Source organism: Bombus vosnesenskii, unplaced genomic scaffold (genome assembly GCF_011952255.1).
Source record: "Bombus vosnesenskii isolate JDL3184/JDL3185 unplaced genomic scaffold, Bvos_JDL3184-5_v1.1 scf7180000013316, whole genome shotgun sequence".
NCBI classification, from domain to species: Eukaryota; Metazoa; Arthropoda; class Insecta; order Hymenoptera; family Apidae; genus Bombus; species Bombus vosnesenskii.
The window spans coordinates 2,048,844-2,070,220 of record NW_022882962.1 but is presented as its reverse complement, the minus strand read 5'-3'; the positions used below and the strand labels follow the sequence as shown (position 1 = coordinate 2,070,220).

General features: G+C 36.8%; 2 protein-coding genes and 1 long non-coding RNA gene across 6 annotated transcripts in view; 1 reads left to right on the top strand and 2 right to left on the bottom strand.

Annotated features, from left to right (window-relative positions):
* LOC117235346 (protein crumbs) overlaps positions 1–18,882 on the top strand; it is a 29,792-nt gene extending 10,910 nt beyond the window's left edge. Inside the window, exons 2-19 of one of the 4 annotated variants that reach the window (XM_033497261.1) lie at positions 5,956–6,326; positions 6,721–6,901; positions 7,277–7,444; positions 8,248–8,575; positions 9,104–9,564; positions 10,117–10,298; positions 10,418–10,571; positions 10,971–11,435; positions 11,794–12,529; positions 12,623–13,025; positions 13,252–13,707; positions 13,860–14,612; positions 14,737–15,568; positions 15,682–16,051; positions 16,160–16,475; positions 16,629–16,946; positions 17,027–17,122; positions 17,198–18,882. In XM_033497261.1, the coding sequence (XP_033353152.1) occupies positions 5,956–6,326; positions 6,721–6,901; positions 7,277–7,444; positions 8,248–8,575; positions 9,104–9,564; positions 10,117–10,298; positions 10,418–10,571; positions 10,971–11,435; positions 11,794–12,529; positions 12,623–13,025; positions 13,252–13,707; positions 13,860–14,612; positions 14,737–15,568; positions 15,682–16,051; positions 16,160–16,475; positions 16,629–16,946; positions 17,027–17,122; positions 17,198–17,425 (6,818 nt within the window). In that variant the 3' untranslated portion in view covers positions 17,426–18,882. Of the gene's footprint in view, positions 1–5,955; positions 6,327–6,720; positions 6,902–7,276; positions 7,445–8,247; positions 8,576–9,103; positions 9,565–10,116; positions 10,299–10,417; positions 10,572–10,970; positions 11,436–11,793; positions 12,530–12,622; positions 13,026–13,251; positions 13,708–13,859; positions 14,613–14,736; positions 15,569–15,681; positions 16,052–16,140; positions 16,476–16,628; positions 16,947–17,026; positions 17,123–17,197 lie in introns of those variants that run through there. The other 3 variants (XM_033497262.1, XM_033497263.1, XM_033497264.1) reach the window with 3 other exon arrangements.
* On the bottom strand, positions 2,632–3,545 carry LOC117235355. Its single transcript, XR_004493660.1, has 2 exons — positions 3,396–3,545; positions 2,632–3,327 (listed from the first exon to the last, which is right to left on the bottom strand). It is a non-coding gene; the product is annotated as an uncharacterized LOC117235355 (long non-coding RNA).
* A 414-nt stretch (positions 18,883–19,296) lies between the features above and the next one.
* LOC117235353 (endonuclease G, mitochondrial) lies at positions 19,297–21,102 on the bottom strand. The gene is made up of 5 exons (XM_033497292.1): positions 20,745–21,102; positions 20,362–20,555; positions 20,053–20,289; positions 19,800–19,980; positions 19,297–19,722 (listed from the first exon to the last, which is right to left on the bottom strand). Exons 1-5 carry the CDS (start codon positions 21,006–21,008, stop codon positions 19,624–19,626), a joined length of 975 nt encoding a protein of 324 aa, XP_033353183.1. The 5' UTR covers positions 21,009–21,102; the 3' UTR covers positions 19,297–19,623.
* Between the last annotated feature and the right edge of the window lie 275 nt (positions 21,103–21,377).

Sequence of the window (21,377 nt, the reverse complement as noted above, 5' to 3'; positions counted from 1 at the left end):
AAAACCTACACTGATTTTCACTGTAACTACCTGTCCTACTACCTGTCCTACTACCTCTCCTATACTTTTCAACGTCGCCTCTACACAGGGTGTTTTCGAAATCGTCGTACGATTACAAAGCAGAGAAATTTTCAAGGTCCGTTTCTCCATAGGGTCGAAAAAGAGAAAACGAACTTTTTCAGAAAAGGATTCCATCCTCTATTGTCCGCTTTCCGTGTTTCCGTGAAAATTTTTCAGCCGGTCTGTACAACCGTATCGCTATGTAAAATTTGAACTTCGACATTTACGATTGGATTTTGTAGAAAATGAGTACTCTGCGAATACCGGAGCATCCCATTAAGTAAGAGCAATGGTAATTTTCAGAATCTGGTGAACTTAAACTCTATGGTTCAGCCGATCGAATACGAGACCACGATTGTAGATTGTAGCGAACTGAAATTGCATATATCGGACGGTGGGCGTAAGTGTACACGGCTATATTATGTCGAGATATCTGTACAGAGCGAATACGGGCGAACGAAAATGAATGGAAACGCTTATCATCTTTTTAGGAAATACAATTATGTATAACGGAAAATATAAAAAACTGGTGTATTATAATGAAAACTGTAAATAAAAAATAAAGAAGATTGATCTGTACGCGGTTTTTATATAAATTTCATAGCTACGTGAAAAACTTGACGCGATATTTAAGCCACGGTTGCACTCAATTATAATCCCTTGTATGTTTGTCGTTCAACATTTTTGTGTCAGGAAAAATTGGTTTTCATCAACTCGGGTTGTTAAGAAATAGATTTTTGTTTTGTTACGAACATGATGGAGTGTTACGTGCATATGACATCCGTTTGCGTTAAAATGTGTGTGCGTTCAAAAACGAAGATCGTTTCAAAGCGAACTGAAATCAGTTCAATTAAAACGAAAATACCTATTATCGTTACAATCGACAGTTTATCGTTAAATTATTTCGATAATACACGGTTACACCATCAATTTACATCAACAGACTTTGAATCAGAAAATAATCCTTCGTACATCTTTAACCTTTTTTCCACTCGCGTTGACTTTTTTACGTTAAAATATCGATAGCAAAAATTCACGTAGCGATTTAATACGAAAATGCTACAACTTGCAAACGTAAAAACCGGCTATTTAGATGTTAATTACGTTTGTCTATGAATTTTCTATTAGGCGAATAGTCCGTTCTACATACGTTTGCATCTCATCCTTGAAATAAAAGACTCTTTCTTCCCTAATTGGATTTCTGTGCTCTACAAGTCGTAAGTGAGCCACGAGGTTAAACAGTTTCGAATAAATCCTCATTCGGCTAACACCTCTATTCTTAAAGGAAAGCGGTTGATTCTCGTCTTGTCGAAAGGTAAAAATAAACCTCAAATGATGTCTTTCGACCCAACCACGTATAGGAATTCAACGATTACGTTGAAAGTATAACCGGTGGAGATCGGGACGAAGAGTTCTTTGCATCTACATATTACAAAGCCGAGACAGTGAGTCATCGAAACCATAACCTGTTTTTTGACGTTAACGACACATAATGTTCTCCTCTATCAGCATTCGTTTTACGATAGATGAGTACGAATCGTGCGTATAATACATTTTTTTCTACTATTCGTTACTTGCGTATAGAAATTATTGATATTTCAATTACGATTCAACGATTCAAACAAATATTTACTATTTTCTACAACAACAAATTGCTATTATTCGTATCGTGCGTGACTTTACAGGGATTAAACTAATATTAAATATTACACTGTTCATGCATGATTGGCAAATTACGAAGTACAAGAAGATCGTCGAACAAAAAGAGAGGCTAAGATACGGGTTTGTTAGTAAAACAACTCACGCGACCACTATACGTACCGAGTGCACGCCGCGATAAATTCTGTTTGTTGAAATTCATCACAGTTCGTACCTGCTTCTTAATAAAATTATCAATCACATTATTCAACCATAATATCACGTTATGAAACAATTCGTGATTAAAGCGTAAATACATTAATAACATACTAAAGTAACTTCTGGATTATTAAGTCGTACTTATTTTAAAATTAAACGAAAAAAGTATTTAGAATCGTAGGAGAGTAGCGGTAGCTCGTAAAATGCTATTGCTTCGAATAATTGCATCTCTCTGCGTCACTGAATTTAAGCCTTTCGTCATAAATATTTATTTTAAATAATTAAACTCGTGTTCGACGTATTTACTGTAATAAAAAGAGATGATCTATCGGTACGCGTTACATCGTGTATATTTTATTTTCCACTTGTCTGTTGCTTAACCCACTCTTCTTGTACTACATATTTACTATCGTTGCATCTATTACTTTACGAGTATTAGTATACAGTATCTCGAATAAGTAGCTTCCTACAAAGCAACAAAGAAAGTTACTCGTGACCAACGAAGGCGTGGCAAGACTCGCTAAGCCGTTGAGTCACATAATATTGTACTCATATGTGAATACATACCAACAAAGATATTCACCGTGTTAAGAAATTCTATTGGTATGCTCGCATAATAGGAATCTATTAGTCGGTTTAATTAGTTGGACATTGTATAATCCTTAATGGGTTTTCACGTTTGTCGATCATTACTTTGACAGAAGAAATAAAATATTTTATGACGCATAGAATGTATTTCACAAATTGTTGCAACTCGTTGTAACAAAACATGCTTGCTGTTAATAAGAAGGAATTCTTCCAATCATCGAGATGCCAAACGAATCGTGAAATTTTACGTAGCCTGTCCGATCCGTTATGCTTTCTAACAGTAAACTCCTTTCTAATATATAAAGTAGATAAATCATTTTCTTCTTAATCTTAATGATTTGTTGTTGCTTGAACAACTAATAGGTATTTTGAAACGGTAGATATAGTTAGTCAATTACGGTTGATCCAAATATTATTCAATCGAAGTAATAAAAAAGCTATCGGATTTATAACGTAAAATTAACGATAGCGCGTCACTTTTATGTATAGCGTTCGAATAGCTAGATACATTTAATTTCTAATTCTATTTGTATCAAAGATTAATCGACTCGATATTTTGAAATTATGGGAAAAGGTTCGATAATAATAATCTTGATAAACGTCTTGGTTACATTTTTGCTTATATTATAGTTCTTTCTTTTTATTTCAATCGCTACTCTCTAGCGATATTCTATTCTGAATCATTCAACTTCAGAAGTGTGACAAATACCCGACGAATTTCTGAGAAATCTTCCTCCGTTGATCTGCGCGGAGAAGAGACTTCAACGCCTGCATAGTCACGAAACAGAACGTCTTTCTATCGATTCATCGTTGAGTTGAGACCTGCAAAACCAGAGGCACGTCACCATATTTGTCGTTGCGTCTCGTCGTTCTAAAGAAAAGGAAGTTACTTCCGGTTGTTTTCTGCGTTGTCTCACGATCAGTAGTTTCCATAAACCGTTTCTACTTATACGGTATAATCGGAGTAACATCCACTTCAAGATATCAAGTAATTAGATCTCGTTTTGCAACTTTTTCTTCCTTTTCTTTCCTTTTTTTCTTTTTTTCTTTTTTTTTTTTTTTTTTAGAAATTGAGTAAAGTAGCATTTCTAATGCTATAGTCGTAGGCAACTTTTATCGAATTCATTTTTATCGGACAAAAGTACCGATTAGTATAATTGCTAATTATCTCTATCTCTAACGATAATCGCCAATTACAACTAAGATATATAAGAAATTGGGAATATTCCTATAATATAGTAACGTTCGAACATATTATAGAATTAACTATACTTTCCATGATTTTTCTCAATGTTCTCAAGTCTACATCGTTGCAATTGTTCACATCACAGTGTGTTCCCCATTGTGTCTAAGACAACATACGTAAAGTACAACTGTCTTCTCTGTGCGTATTTTATATGCCAATCACGCAAACTCGTGAGTTCCTGCCATGTATTCATTCTCGAACGCGTCGCGTGCGCTCATGCGAGAGGAATCGTGGAAAAACTCTAGGAGCCAGCACGATATGAATCTTAATTAAAGATACCTTACTGTTGCTTCCTTAGATTCGAGCATGAATAATTTTGTTACGATTACGATGATTTAACCGCCACTTTGATATTTCTTCTTCTATTTTTTTTTTTGTCTGTGCTTACGTAAATTTTCATTTTTTTATCCCAAAGTTATCTTCGTAACGACGCTATATATAGACATAGATATTTCGATCAAGCTGTTCTGCAATTCATTAACGACGTTCACTGAAATATCATGATAACACCGGCAATTCTGTGCGAGATACAACGTTTCTGTTTATTATGTCAACATCAGAATATGTAAATTAGGGAACGATCGTACGAAAGAATAGTTCATCAGAGACGTGTTATTCAAGGTCTTATGAAAATACAGAGGAGACAGCATACAGCGAAGTACTTTTATCAGTTAACATATATATGTATATATGTATGTATTGGAACCGATCTCACTTCGAATAATTTCCATATTATTATCGGTTGTCATAAAACTTACGATTGATCAATTTCGCTGTATACGCGTAAAATAATTTGTTAGTTGTACCGTTAAATATAAGAAAAAATACTTCGGAATTTTCCTAATTATTGACAATGTAAGAAGTAAGAACTATTACCATCGTGTTCTTTATAAATCGTTTATGATTTCTTTCTACGATCGTGTACGTACCATAGGTTCATACCAGGTGTATGCCATTTTTTCCTTTCCAACAAACTCTCTCACTATTTAATCGCACTCCAACACACTTTTGCCTTTTTCCCATTATTAGTCATTCGAGTAACATTTAATTTTTTTCCATGTACTCGATACATTCGAAGGATGTATGTATTGAATTATTTCAAAGTGTAGGCAGACAAGGCCAGATACGCGACGTTAACTCTATCGAATTATAATGTTATCTTAAATTCTGTTTTCCCATGGCAACCTGGCGTGTAACATGCGCACTTTAATTTCAAAAAAAGTGCGATTAATTCCATTTACCTGGATTAGTCTATCTAAACATAATTTATCTACATATATAAATAAATGATGATGATTATATATAAATATAATATAGCGATATGTATATATATATATAAATAAATAAATGGAAAATATCTGTTTTATCTGTTCTGAAATTTATTTTTCACGTGATAAACATTCCGCGTAAATAATCAATACGTTGTAGTTGTAATTAACCAAGGTTCGTGATTTCGACGAATTTTCGCCGGTGTATAACCGTAATGTCCACCTTAAACGAGTCTCTCCTAACTATACAACCTTACGAGGGCGTGCAGATGCATCTCATGCATTATTTATTGGTTACCATCGATCCTCCTGTGGGTGCAGTGGACTTCATCAACCGCCTTGCTTGGAAAGTTACGGATGTTTGTATTTTTAAAATACCTAATGATAAAGCTTAGATTGAAAAACTTACTCTCTTAATAAATATTCTATAGCACGAGGCCACGCAAGCTACAGAGATATAAAAAGAAATGTCGTAAATAAACCAGAACTCGGATAAAGAAAAAAGTGTAACTAAATATATGGAATTCGTTCAATATCGAATAAAACTAGGAATTCGAACAACCATTCGACCAGTTTATCGAAGAGGATGCAATTCAGTAACCTAAATTGAACGTTTCAGTGAGCAGAGAAATCAAATCTTTCGTGTACACATGTCGATTAGAATCCAATACAAGCGTACATTATCTTACCGAAATTTCAACCTACATAGTTAATAGCGATAACAGAAATTGGAACACTCGCATAATCGGTTACACCGTCCTTCCTTTCCTACTTTCGGTCAATATCTGTAAATGTTCGAATATTTACGATATCTGACATACTGAAAGACGTACAATTTCTATTCCCCGTTATAAAAGTTATTATATTTCTTATTACCATGAAAGAAATTTTATGCATGTAACGTAATATATTTCGTTTTACTACTTGATGTTCTAGTACTTACGAGCTTATTAGTAGTCACCGACGAAGCGCCGCAAGATTCCAGACACAAAAACTACGATGAACGTTCCAGGGAAGCCTATTTCAATGGGTCGGCGTTCCTCAAATTGAGCTCGTTCGTGTCCGTGCATGGGCATAGCGGTTTGAGTTTTCGAACATGCGAAGGAGGTCGACTTTTCATGCAGAAATACAACGAGGATTCGATTAGTTTGGAAGTGACCCCGGATGGACTTCTGTTTGCGGCCATCATCGATCAACAACGATACAAAGCGAGGCTAAACGCCAGATTACTGAATAATGTTTGGCACAACGTCAATATCCTCTTTAGACTCGGAAATCTCACTTTAAACGCAGCAGGACACACGCAGGTAATCGACACTTTTTTCAAGATAAAAGAATCCTCGTTATAATAAATTTCCCATATCTAGCGACGAATTATATCTGTTTAATAAATTCAACGATTTGACGATCAATTAAATTAAAAGATTAAATTATTATGATATATTAAAGACTTGAATTATAATGTTTCCCTTTGAAGTCGTACATCGATGTTTTCGAAACTTTATGAAATGAAAAACGTGATCTTAAAAAATGTTTTTTACTCTCCCCTTCCATTGTCGAGATCATTCGACTTACGTTTTTTTTTCTTTTTTAAAAAGAGTAATTAAAAAAGTAATTTTTACCTCTTTGGCGGATCTGAGACTCCAAAGCTATATTCTTATCTCTCGTTACAACGCTGATTTTTTTACTGATTCTTTTTAGGTAATTGCTAATGCAACGTACAATGCTGCGATCCTTACGCTGCCCGATTACGATATGAATGGCTCCCTTATCGTGGGAGAAGCGTTCAGAGGATGTATCCTCCAAGGTCCTGGTATTCTTTTTAACGATTCCATCAATAACGGAGCTATCTTTGGCCCCTGTCCTGCGGAGAACAAAGGATGTAAGGATTTCAACGTTCTTTCAAACGAATATTAATATTTATAATATTTAGGATATCTTGCCGAGTAAGGAAGAAAGATATTGAGAATGTAGAAATTGACTAGATACTAAATACGTGCGAAATAACACATTTTCCTTTGTTTGGTTCAATTACAAGCGGAATCGAGCAATTGAACCACAGAATAGAATTTCCGTAGACGAAAAATCCAGTACTAAGCCGTAGATTTTTGGATCACTGCACACCTTTCGGAGTGAAAATCACGTATATTTAGTTGGTTCCTGCGTAAACTCTCAGACTACTCGTATGTGAGGTCGTATGTGAGATTTATGATACAAGTAGCAGATTGCATGGCAGATTTTCCTACGAAACTTTCAGGTGGTACGAGCGGACTTAACGGTGGTGTAGGATCAAGTGCAATCACCACCATGGATTTCTGCCATCACGAGCCATGCATGATGCATGGTAAATGCGTGTCACGGCAGGATCGTTACGAGTGTCACTGTTACGCCCGATATTCCGGCAACAACTGTCAAATTGACAACGGTAGACATTGACGTCGAATACGGGATTCTGGCACAGAGCGAAAGATAGAAATAGATCCATGGCCTTGTAGAAATACGCGTTATCATAAATTACAATCGTAATATCTTCACCGTAAATGGAATTACGTTGCTTAGCATAGAAATTTTGAAAAGCAAGTCCACGGTTAAACACATCGTAACGAATCGTGTTGTATTTATTTTAGTTTCTCGTTGTTTGTTCCTTTTATAATACAATCGTGATTGGAAATATTAATGTCTAAATTAAGCTTTGAAATATCGATTACGATTCAGTCGGCCATGGATTCTCTTTTTTAACTTTCGTCTATAATCTTTGCATGAATTTCATCATCTGTCTGCCTTTTTTGAATGACATACATACACAGAATATCGCGACGAATCACATATCACGAATAACACGTCTTTAATTCCCAATTAAAGCCGAGTGTTTATAAGAAACGGGTTTGCACGGTGGATATTCTGCTCGAACATCTCGTTCCACGTTATTTTATTTCAATCACGAGTTAAAGAAAATTAGCATGCCGAAGACACTAACTACCTGGAACACCATACATTTACCGGGGTTTCTATAAATAAGAACTGTATACTAACATTCCTATCTGCTTGTCATATATAAGTTTCGAGTTGCCAATCCTATCGCGTTTTCTTTTATTATGGGCTCTTTTATCTGACAACAGGTGTTTGGATTTCGGGAGCACTGGCGTCACACTCTTTCGCTATTAGAGCTATTAGAATCGCTGTTTCCCGATAAATGCTAAAGTATTTTATCTGTATAAAATTTGTCAGGTCCGCCATGCATGAGCAGTCCTTGCCGCAACGGTGGCACATGCAACGAAGACTCGAAAGGAGACTTTAGCTGTACCTGCAAGCCAGGCTTTACCGGAATTTACTGCGAATCGCAGCTCGGTGTACGACTTTGCGAACAAAGTCCATGCAGAAACGAAGGTGTTTGCATAGCGCTCACCGAAAGCGAATATAAGTGCGAGTGTCTGCCTGGTTGGACGGGGAAAAATTGCGAAACCAATTTTAACGAATGCTCACCGAATCCTTGCAGACACGGTGGAGTTTGCATCGATGGTATCAACAATTATACCTGCATATGCGATAGAACGGGGTACGTCTCTGGCGTTTACGTCGTATTAAATAATTCGAGGGAAAGTCTCAAGCAGTTTACGTATACTCTCGTTTTAGTTTGTCATCTCTGTAGTACACTGTACATTATGAAACTACCGATTAAACTCCTTGTCGATTTATTTGCACATTTCTCTGCACCGTCTGGCAATAATTCTTTTATCGACGCTTCGAAAAACGTGATCTCCTTGGAATGTATAAAATACATTGGTACATTCCGCATCATACACGTTCAAAGATACAAGCTTGAAACTTTCAAGACCTAAAGAAGAGAAATAACATCTTATTGTTAGTATATAATAAACGTATTAGATACAAAAAATGAACGAACCAAGTTCCACAGTTTTAATGTTCGAATGAGAACCCACACGCTTAGTAGAAAAATGTAATTATCTTCGATATATGCATGTATTCGATATCTAATCAACAACCGTTTTGTAACGGTTGAAAGATAAACCTGTCGAGGCAGAAAAATTATAGCGAATTATTAATCGTTTTCATCCTATTACAGATACGAAGGTGGTAATTGCGAAATTGACATCGACGAATGCTTGGCGAATCCCTGCTTGAATAACGGCGTGTGCTATGATAATTACGGTGGCTACATCTGTCACTGTCCGAACGGTTTCGAGGGTCAAAATTGTGAATTGAACTTAAACGAGTGCTTGTCGAATCCTTGCATGCACGATGCCGATTGCGTGGACGACGTTGGTTCCTATCATTGTAATTGTCCATCCGGATACGCCGGTCGACACTGCGAGCTTAAGAGTTTGTGCGAGAACGCGGCATGCCCCCCGAATAGCATCTGTGTAGAAGACGCACATGGGCCACAATGCGTCTGTAATCCTGGATTCATGGGCAATCCTCCGAACTGCACCATCAATTATTGTGCCAGTAATCCATGTAGTAATGGCGGAGTATGCTCAAGTAACAAAGACGGATTCAACTGTACTTGTCCGCCGGAATGGAAAGGTGAGTAATAGATTAAATTCCTATTAGTGAAAGCGTAAGACACAGCTTGAAATTGTAAATATAACGAATGTGTTGAAATCTCAATGTATAAAGGAATTCGTTCGTTCTTTTTTTTTTTTTTTTTTTTAAAAAACGAATTTAAACCAGACTACCGATGTTTATGCAAATTCATATTTTCCAATTAGATTCTACGCGAGAAATTTGTTTATCGTTTACCAAATATCATAACGAGTACGCAAAGTTTGACTATTTTATAGATTTTTTGCATAATCGAGTTGCACGTGAATGCACAAACATCCGCGGTCTGTTAATCGCTATCACCATTTACGTCATCGTTACGCTCACCGTGTGCGTCTGTTACGTCTGTTTTATCCAGAATAAAGTCTATTTTAACCGAAAGTGGAAAATTACGTAAAATTGTTGTTGTCGAGAATACGTTTGTATCGTGATTAACGTCTCTCTAGATCATCGTCTCCTTTACTTCACTAATCCTTTTTCGTATTTCTTTGTTAAATGTTTCGTATTGTCTTTGCGTAACGCGTGGACCATTAGGAACGACATGTCTATCACCCGCCTCTGATTGGTGTTCCGCTTGCTACAACGGAGGCAGTTGCCTCGAGACGCGTTTCGGTGTTATGTGTCAGTGCCCAAGATTTTGGACAGGACCTCAATGCAAGGATCCGATCACTTGTCGCGATCTACCTTGCAAACAAGCTTCCGCTTGTCACGATTATGTGAGTCAGACATTTGCAAATCGCTTTGCATGCACACCCAGCCGATTAATCAACCGCGTCCCGTCGAATATATCTCTATGTGGCCTCTTGCTTTGTTTGTTACGTCTCGCTTCGAACAGCCCGGCGGTTATTATTGCACCTGCGAGCCAGGATGGACAGGCCCCGAGTGTTCCATCGACGTCGACGAGTGCTCCAGTGATCCCTGTCGTAACGGCGGCATCTGCATCGATCAACAGAATAGCTACTACTGTCAATGTCTTCCAGGATACACTGGTAATCAATTTATTCGCGAACTCTTGCACGACGCTTTGCTTGTCAAATTCTACGATAATACTCGTTTTACCATATACGTAATGCGTGACTGACATTCATCCATTGCCGCTCGTATTTGTTTCATCTACTCTGCATCAAGGATTGGATATTCTAACTACTCGCGCTTATTCCTCCATCAACGAACGAATCATCCGCGAATTATCTCTACGTTATATTTTAATTTTAATTTCGCTATCTAGAGTGGAGAAGATGAATCGAGAGTGCAAATAACAGATATTTCTTATTTTCTAAACGACGGAACTTTATCACAAGCGAACGAAATACCTGTTATTTGCTTTTAAATTGTTCTATAAACGGAACATAAATATCGTTTAATAAAACCAATCTTAATGTCACTAGGTAAAAACTGTCAGATCAATGTGGACGAGTGCTTATCACAACCTTGTCAAAACGGCGGTACTTGTATCGATCGAATCAATGGATACATATGCAACTGTACGAAAGACTTCATGGATGAAAATTGCGAACGCGAGTACAATGCGTGCGCGTCAAATCCTTGCCAGAATAATGGGAATTGCACGCTGATACCAAGGTCTCGACGAGAATTCGTTTGCGAGTGCCCTCGCGGCTTTGAAGGCAAGATTTGTGACGTGAATGTGGACGACTGCGTCGATGTGCTATGCCCTGATGGGAAAGTTTGCGTTGATGGTATCGCTGGTTACGAGTGTAAATGTCGCGAGGGTTACAGAGATCCCAATTGTACCCTTATCGTTGACCATTGCGCGACGAAACCTTGTAACAGCGGCACGTGTATCGATCGCGGAGAACAGGGTTTTGAATGCAAATGCAGAGATGGTTTCAAAGGTACATTTTATTAAACAGAATTTATACAAGATATATTTTATTCAAATTCAATAAGAAGTTTTTGTTGATGTAATTATTTTCCTCAATTTTCATATGTTAAATTGAGAAATGAAATCTCGAACAAGGATCGATGGCACATTTTGGTCAATGGTTGAATTAATAGCAAAGCACGGTCCTACAGTCCCTGTCGTTCGTTTTAATACACGCGTCGAACACAAGAAACGCGTTAGGAGTTGGGCTCGCGAAACAACCTGGTTTCCCCCCAAAAATGTGCCAAATGTGCTCTAGAGCCTTGTTCAAGCTTTCCATTCGATCGTCGATTAACTGGTAGCCACTAATCGATTACTCAAATTCATAGGAAAATTTTGCGAGGAGGATGTGAACGAATGCGAGGTAGAAGGTAGCTCATTATGTAACAACGGTATTTGCGTGAATACAAATGGCAGCTATAATTGCTTCTGCAGACCGGGATTTTCCGGAGATCACTGCGACATCGACATTGACGAATGCTTATGCGGTCCGTGTAAAAATAACGCTACGTGTATCGATGGTATTAACACGTTCGAGTGTCAGTGTCCAGCTGGTTATTCCGGGAAAACATGCGACGTGGATGTGAACGAATGCGAAAGCAATCCTTGTTTAAACGGGGCAACCTGCGTCGATGAGATCGCTAGTTACATGTGTATTTGTTCACCTGGTTTCCGTGGATTAAACTGTGAGATAAATATCGACGATTGTGAACCATTGCCCTGTTTAAATCATGGCCAATGTATAGACGGTATAAACAATTACACCTGTGACTGTGCCGACACCGGTTTTGAGGGTGTACATTGTGAGAAAAATATCGACGACTGCCGATCAGGACCCTGTGTGAACGGTGCTCATTGCATAGACGATGTCAAGAATTACAAATGCCAGTGTTACGCCGGCTATACTGGCAAAAATTGCGAAGTCGATATAAACGAATGCGAGAGTTCACCTTGTCAGTATAATGGTACTTGCTTGGAGAGATCTAACATGGAATTGTACAAGAGTGACGCGTTGACGTTACCTTCGATATTCAACCAAGAGTTCAGCTATGCGAATGCGAGTGGGTAAGCATCGTGATACTCGAAGTAAAAGGACAAAGAATAATCAATAATCCGAAGAAAGAAGGACTAATTGTACTTTTAACAATTTATTTTCAGATACGAATGTCTTTGCGTACAAGGTGTTACGGGGAAAAACTGCGAAGTAAATATCAACGAGTGCGATAGTAATCCATGCCAAGCTGGAACCTGCGTAGACCGTATTGGTGGTTACACTTGCGAATGTGACGAGGGATATGAAGGCGATCATTGTCAACACGATATCGACGAGTGTAAAAGATATTCACCCTGCGAGCACGGCGTGTGTACCGATGGAAGAGCTGATTACACCTGCACTTGTGAGCCAGAATACGGTGGTAAAAATTGTTCGGTAGAGCTGATCGGTTGTCAAGGAAATGCTTGTCAAAACGGTGGAACTTGTTGGCCATACCTCGTCGATGAAACGATACATAAATTCAACTGTACCTGCCCGAATGGATATCACGGAGAAATTTGCGACTACGTAAGCATCGTTTATATTTACGTATTTTGACTTGCCATTTCTTTTCTTCCTGCAAATTCACAAGTTGTTTCGATTTCTTAAATTCATCGCTTATCTCACTTGATCGCGCTCCTTGTATTGCCTTACGCATGAATACGCGACACAGAAGAAGGTGCGTAAACGTACAGGTCGCAATTTTCTGCTGGCTTCCAATTCATACCGTTTCCTTTTGTTTTTTTTTTCATAGGTAACGACAATGTCTTTGAACGGCAGCTCATACGTTTTAGTGAATACCACTCGAGACGAAGGATACGACATACAATTTCGCTTTCGAACGACTCTACCAAATGGATTACTGGCCATCGGAAAGGGCTCGACATTTTATATCCTTGAACTCGTTAATGGCAAGCTAAATTTGCACTCGAGCCTTCTGAACAAATGGGAGGGCGTATTTATCGGCAGTGAATTGAACGACTCCACTTGGCAAAAAGTGTTTGTAGCGATCAACGCTACGCATCTAGTACTCTCGGCTAACGAGGAACAAACGATCTATCCCATTAGTCTAAACGAAGGTTCCAATTCAAATCATACATCTTTCCCGATGACTTATGTCGGCGGTACGACCAATTATCTGCGGCGGTTAACCCATGGCCCATCTTTCTTTGTGGGTTGCACCGAGGATGTAGTCATTAACGGAGAGTGGGTACGTTCGATATCTTCTGATCATAAACGATATACGTAGTCACATTAAAATACATTGAATTTATGGAATTTTAAATTAAGATATTAAATAAGAAATATTTGTCGTACGAGCTTATCAAAATTATGAAAAATTTCCTAATTGTCATAATTCAGGTGTACTCTGGTACCTCATCAAAAACCGTATACATGGAGGACGTTGAGCCAGGATGTCCTCGCGAAGCCCAATGTTCGCCAAATCGTTGTAAAAACGGTGGCCACTGCACGGACAGGTGGCGTGACTTTTCCTGTAAATGCGAGAGACCATATCTTGGTCATACCTGTCAATACAACATGACAGCAGCGACGTTCGGATATGAGAATATCACAAATGGATACGTAACCGTAAAAGTGTCCGATATGGCTAGACGAGCAGTTAGATCGATCGTCGATATTTCCATGTTCATTCGCACGAGACAAGATAGGGGTGATATATTTTATCTAGGAACAGAACCGAATCCACAAACGGATCTTAAACCTCAGGAGAAAACTTATATAGCAGCTCAACTAGAAGGAGGCGAATTACTCGTTAGGATTCAGTTTAACGGTTCAGAGGCATACACCGTTGGCGGTGTAAAATTAAACGATGGAAACAATCATCTAATACAAGTAATTAGAAACGTAACATTGGTGCAAGTGAAGATTAACGGTACCGAATATTTCCGAAAAACTATCAGCGCGTCCGGTCAATTGAACGTAACTGTACTATACTTGGGTGGCATGCCACAAGCATCCAGATACATACGGCAAGTTGACAATCGCCAGATAGAAGTACCGCAAGTACCGCAAGTTAACTTCAAAGGAATCATTCAAGACGTTCAAATATCGAATGGCATTGAGACTATGGTCGTCGAATTCTTCCCTCTAAAGGTAACGATACGTTTTTCAATTCGATCTGCGTGATACGATATTACAAAATTTCGCTAAAAATTATATCGCACGTGATAAATTACAGTACAATATTTTAGCGGTAATATAAAAAAATATTTTATAGGCAAACGATATTCCCACCCCAATACAATTTGGTAACGTGACTTTCGATAATGACAAAATTCTTAAGGGTGTGATATCCGACAACGTATGCGTGAGTAGTCCATGCGATCACAATGGAACTTGCCACGTTACGTGGAACGACTTTTGGTGTCAATGTCCACGAGGATATACCGGCAAAACCTGCCAGGAAATGGAATTCTGTCAACTGCAGGACTGTCCTTCTGGATCGAAATGTCAAAATCTAGACGATGGTTACGAGTGCATCGCTAATGCTACTTTTAACGGTGTCACGACTTCTTTCACCTACGTTTATAATCAGGTTGAAGAGAAAAATGTGACCGACTCGACGATCGATACCATTCAGATTACGTATCGATCGAATACCGGTGGCACGTTAATGCATATTGCGCCTCGTATAGGCGATCAGCATTTTACCGTTTCCGTTTACAAGGACAAGGTTACGGTATCTTGGCGCTTGAACTTGCAGAATCAAGGAATACTAACGTTTGGTAAAGCCGAACCTGATGGTAATTGGACGTCTATCGTATTGAGGTTGAGCAATAATTCTATGGAATGCGGATATGCAAATTCCAACGACGAATATGCATCGCACGTTAGCCCGAACTTTAGTTTTCTTTTGTGGTATGATTTATTAATTACCGGAACGGTCACTCTTGGTGGACTCGGCTCTGTTTTATCGAATAAACATAGTTACATAACGATCGGCCCTGGGAAACAGATCCTAGAAAATAAAAGCGGTATTAATGAAAATTCGATAGATTTTACTGAACGTACATTGACCACCGCTTCTCCGCCTTACAATGTAATGTCAGGTAATATATTAGCGTACATAAACATTTTTTAATTATACGCGTAATATTTACGTAATACTTATTATATATTTTTATTTGCATTGTGACTAGAAAATACGTCTTCTATTTTATAGGAGAAGCTTTTAAAGGATGCTTGGGTGAAGTAAGAATTGGTAGTATGCTTTTGCATTACTTCACGTACGAAGAAGTATATCAAAACGCCAATTTTACACCCTTAGAATACTTAGCATTACAAGAAAATAATTCAACGTATCATGACAGTATTGGCTGTCAACTTTGCTTCGACTCCGATTGCAAAAATGACGGCTACTGTTTTGATAAAGCAAACAGTTACATTTGCGAATGCCCGGCTGGATACGCAAAAGACGATTGTTCCCTTAACATCGACGAATGTATCGATAATAAATGCAAGAATGGAGCAACATGCATCGATGGAATCGCTAATTATACGTGTGTGTGTAATAGCGGCTGGCAGGGATGGTTGTTAGTATATAACATAATCTATTATATCAAATTCCAATACACTCGTTTCTTATCGAAAATCAGAAAAAACTAAATTTACGCTATCTTAGGTGCTTATCTTTATTTCAGATGCGACAGTGACATAAACGAGTGCGTAACCCTTAGCCCTTGTCAGCACGACGGTGTATGTATAAATCTTCCTGGGTATTTCCGTTGCGAATGTCCAGATCAATTTACTGGCGAGAGATGTGAAAACTTTCGTCTAATTACTTGTGAAAATCAACCTTGCAAAAACGGTGGTAGTTGCGCAGATATTGTAAATCCACAAACTAGCGACAACTTCACTTGTACTTGTACGACTGGTTACGAAGGTTCAATCTGTGATACTCCTTATTGCATTGCACGAAAGTGCCAAAACGGCGGTAGATGCGATTACTTGCATCAGGTATATAGCATATCAGGTTTATACAATGAGAATTTTATTCGTCTTATAAAAACGATGATTTAATTACCTATAAATATAAAATATAATTATAAACCTATGATTTAATTTATAATTATTTGTAATATGTAATAATCTATTACTTTAAATTACTAGACACCTCGATGTACTTGTCTACCCGGCTATTCTGGACCGTATTGCGAGATTAATATAGATGACTGCGCGCCAGATGCAGAAGGAAATATACCATGCAAAAACGATGGAAAATGCTACGACGGTGTAGATAGTTTCGTGTGTGATTGTAACGACACCGGTTATATAGGACAGGATTGTTCGTTTGATATAGACGAATGTGTACTGTCAACGACCGATTGTGGTCAGGGACGGTGCGAAAATTTACCAGGAACTTACCAGTGCATTTGCGATCCAGGTTATTGCGGATACAATTGCGGAATGATGGATCCTTGTAGAGCGGTACTGTTTCTCGGATCATTTCTCTTACTCGCTACACTGACGATTAGTTTTCTTATATCTCACATTCCTTCCCTTAACAGGATTATTGTCAAAATGGAGGTACGTGCAAATGTGGAGATGACGGCGGTTACAAGTGTCAATGCACACCGGACTATACCGGACAAAACTGTACAGAGGTACATTCTAATATTTTAGAATAATAATTTCTTTCACATACAATTACGAGCGATAAATGTTGTGTTCTATTTTAGACGGAAAACTTTTTGGGTAGTCAAGCGCTCGATATAGCGGTAATCGTTGGTCCTATCGTCGGATGCCTGTTCATTATTGCAGCAGGTTCTTTAGTTGCATTATTCATGATGGCTAGAAAGAAACGTGCTACTCGAGGAACATACAGTCCAAGCGCTCAAGAATTCAGTAATCCGCGTGTAGAAATGGACAATGTGATGAAGCCACCACCGGAAGAGAGATTAATCTAAGAATTTATTTCGTGACGGTGGAACATAGTATGAATGTTTCGCGTCTCGAAAAATCCTAGTCTGCCGGGAATATGCATCGTTATCGCAGTATTTGTTGTTTAAAGAGAGAAAGGAGTGTTGTTCTCACGGCGAAACTGCTTCCAAACGATCAATGAAAATATACGGGGTTTCATCGCGCGTTTTCTAGTCCATGCTACCATATCACGCAGCTGTCACATTGACATAAGGAGTTGAATGAGCAATTTGGGACATGATAACTGATTTGAAGACATCCGAAAGCGACGCTGAAGATGAAACGTATTAAAACTGCCTGTAAAATTAAAAGTTGATTATAAGGTAGAAGTCAAAATGGGATATACAAGAAAATTATTGAGAAAAGAATTTAAAAAAAGAAAAAAATTTATCGCGAGCAGTGAGATGAGAAATGTACCATAGAATTTATATATTAATCGTGCTGTTGGTTTGAACAAATCATATAGTTATACAAAGTGTACTTAAAACTTCATTAAGTGTCCTTAACTTAAGCAATACTCGGAAGAAGCTCCTAAGAAACGAAACCCGTCCATTTTAGTGCCTAATTGATCCTACTTAAAGCTTTTATTTATAAGCGGTAAATTTAAAGCATCGAAAATGTACATTGCAAAATTGTGTTGAACACAGACGTTACATCGAGATCTCTAAAGCATAATGATATTCATTACTACTGTTTTACTCGTTAAACTTTGGGCAATCATGATACAAATACTGTTAAATATCAATACAGCGTAGTGTTTTTATTATTTGAATCGTCGTGAAGATGCCGGAACTTTGTAAAAATATTGTAAAGCAACGCTGTTCACAGATAGAATCCTTTACGCGATCTTGTTTCCTTTCACGTGTTGTCATTATAGAAAAACGGGAGTTCATTAAGAGATCAGGAAATCTATATATGGCTCCTCTTTTTCTACCTCGCTGTTAAAACAAAAAGATGATACGTGGGAGTAGAAGCTATCCAGTTTACTCGCGAGAAAAACTTGGACTTCATTGTTGTAAAGGGTAGTTATCACGCTACGCGTTAATCACTGTACGTGCATTTACTCGCTCGTCAGTATCGACACGTTGTGCTGGTTCAATTTGTACATAGATTAGATACGTTGAAAATATCAATAATGATTCTACCATTAGCATTTTATATTATGAATATAGTATTTAATAATGAATTATTTTGTATGTAATTACTTAATACCACGACCAAAGTAATAGCGAAGAATTTTCTTGTCTATTAAAATATAAACGATACAACCGTAAATAAAAACTGTGTCATCGTTTTTCAATAGCCAAGAATAATTATTCTTTACAGAAATGAGAGTTAACATATTGTTGGTACTATGTTTTTCATATATACTGACCAAGGTGTACTATCCTTTCGTCTTATAGGACCGAGATTAGCAGAAATGTCTATTTATCGTATTGATGTGTGCATCGTAGAAAAAGAATTTTTAATCAGAGAATATGTATTGAAATAATTGCAGAATACTAAGCATGCTTGTTTTAAGCATGTATCGTAGTATCACGATGTGAATGATGTATCCACTATAGTAATCGCTGCATTATACATATAATGTGGTATCAATCAAAAACACAATTATGTGGAGAATTTATACTTGAAATGATAGGAGTAATCACTTTTATTGTAAGTTATGAAGAATAACTTTTGTTCAATGTGTATTATAAAGTGAATATCATTAATGTTTTCTGCAAGACTGAAATTTTGAGTACTAAAAATTACGTGTGCATGCGCTTTTCACGTGAGTACTTATTTTGTGACAACATGCAATATTGTGCATAAATAATTATTACAATTTAAACTAAATGTACAAAAACAATAAAAATTTAAATATTTCAACATAGTATTTATCTTCCCTTTTTATAAAATACATATAGAAAGAGTTCATATACAAGTCATACAAAGTATATTGCTATATGTACATTTGTTATTATATAGGGGATACATAAAAGGTTTAAAATTTTCAGGTACAATTTTTTTTTAAAGAGATGTTTAAGTGATCGGTAAATACATATTATCATTCACTAAAATCTCTTCTATTTTGTAAATATATATTTACTTTCAATTAAATTAATTTCATGTATCTACAAAATTCAGATGAAATAGAATATTCTATCTATTTCAATTTTTGCCTCTTACCTTCGTGTTGCGGTTATCGAATACTTTTTCCATTTATTTTACTTAATTTATCACGTGAGATCTTATCAAAAAATAAAAGTCCAGCAGCCCGTTCTATACTTTCTGGTGGTACCTGTCACGATATATATATCATGATTATTCATATAGGATATATCATAAAATTCTGATTTTGATATATTATTAATTTACCTGGAAATTTGTTAGAGGTACACTGTCATCTATAGGAGTATTTGGCATTACAAATGCTTCCATTTCTAATTTAGAATCATATGTTTCGCCAACAACTATTTTATAAAAATGAGTAGGTACTGCTACATGATTTGTGCCAATAACTTCATATCGAACATATTTTTTCCCATTAGCCTCTATTCTGTAATCATCGTGTATTTAATTGAAATATTTAAAAAAAGAAAATTACACAGAGTAACAAAGTTTTGCTCACTTTGGCAAATATAAAGGACCAGTACAGACATATACATCCTTATAAACTTTGGTTAAGTGCCTAACATATTTTTCCAATCTATTCCAAGAATCCCTATTGAAACCCACACCTACTTGCGGTGCCATGTTCGTTAGGAAAAATGTTTGATCTATGTGACTTTGAGCACACTTGTGATTCCCAGCTGCTGCTAAATGTCCACGATCGTATCCACTGCCTTTGTAATCATGATTTTCTGATCTGATTATCAATAAAATTATTAAAACATTAATTAAAAAATATTCTATATAGTTTCAAATTCCAAATATTTACCTAAAAAAAGGATGTATACTTGGATCAGGTTTGAATTCACACTTACTACGTGATATGTTCTCATTGGATTGTAACCTATCTTTATTTAAGTGTTCAAAGACCCAATGAGCTACCCTATTTCTTCTATCATAAGAAAGGACAAAATCTTCGTAAGATCTAACATGATCCAATCCAGGGAAACCATACTTCATAATCTGTAAAAAATGAAAATCATTTTACTTTTACTTTTCCTTTTTTATTCTACAGGATTTCATAAATAAACCGTGAGTAACAGAATAGAAAAAAATAGCATTATCATAACAAGCGGTAAATGTAATAAAGGTAAATTTTTTCATACTGTTTATCTTTACTTATCGAGGTTAAGTATGACTGAAATAACTTACTTCTGATACTCTTGTAGCTGTCGATGACAATTTTGAACCCATATTTGTATCAACTTCCATAGGAACTGCTGCAGAAACAGTTCCAAATAAAGGTAAACCGGGCATTTCTTTGATGTTTACATTCGAAATAATATGACTTCCACTGTTTTTTATATCTGCATTCAAATGTCGTTTCTGTTCTGAAAACTTCCCCAAACACCAACCAGCAAAACCTACGCCAGTTGCAGCACTCAATTTCAATATAATTCGCGTTACTATTGTCATACTTTTAGTCACTATGCCTTTAATAAATAATTCTCTTGTGATTATAACCTCTCACTACTCACGGTACTGTGAAACTAAAATACAACATGCAACTGACTGTAAATACGTTGATCGCCACATCGCGTCGTATAAATCTCAGTTTTCTTTATTCAATTAGAAAAGACTTTGCAAATAATTTGCAGCAGATTTCACTAGTAACACGATTATTTATATTCTTTAAATAAATAAAGATATTCTTTGTTGTTAACAAAAGTAAAATAAGTAAAATTTTTATTACTTTGATTTAATTAACAGAAAAATCACCCTGTACATATATGTATAGACAAAAATGGAACAATTTACAATACTAGAAAATTGGATACTTTATAT

Bases quoted from the DNA above. Each gene is read 5' to 3' on its own strand.
- LOC117235353 (XM_033497292.1), bottom strand. From the start codon at position 21,008: ATGACAATAGTAACGCGAATTATATTGAAATTGAGTGCTGCAACTGGC. The intron at 20,556-20,744 runs GTAAGTTATTTC...CATTTTTTACAG, and splicing joins CAGCTACAAGAGTATCAGAA to ATTATGAAGTATGGTTTCCC. The intron at 19,981-20,052 runs GTGAGCAAAACT...CGATGATTACAG, and splicing joins GGTCCTTTATATTTGCCAAA to AATAGAGGCTAATGGGAAAA.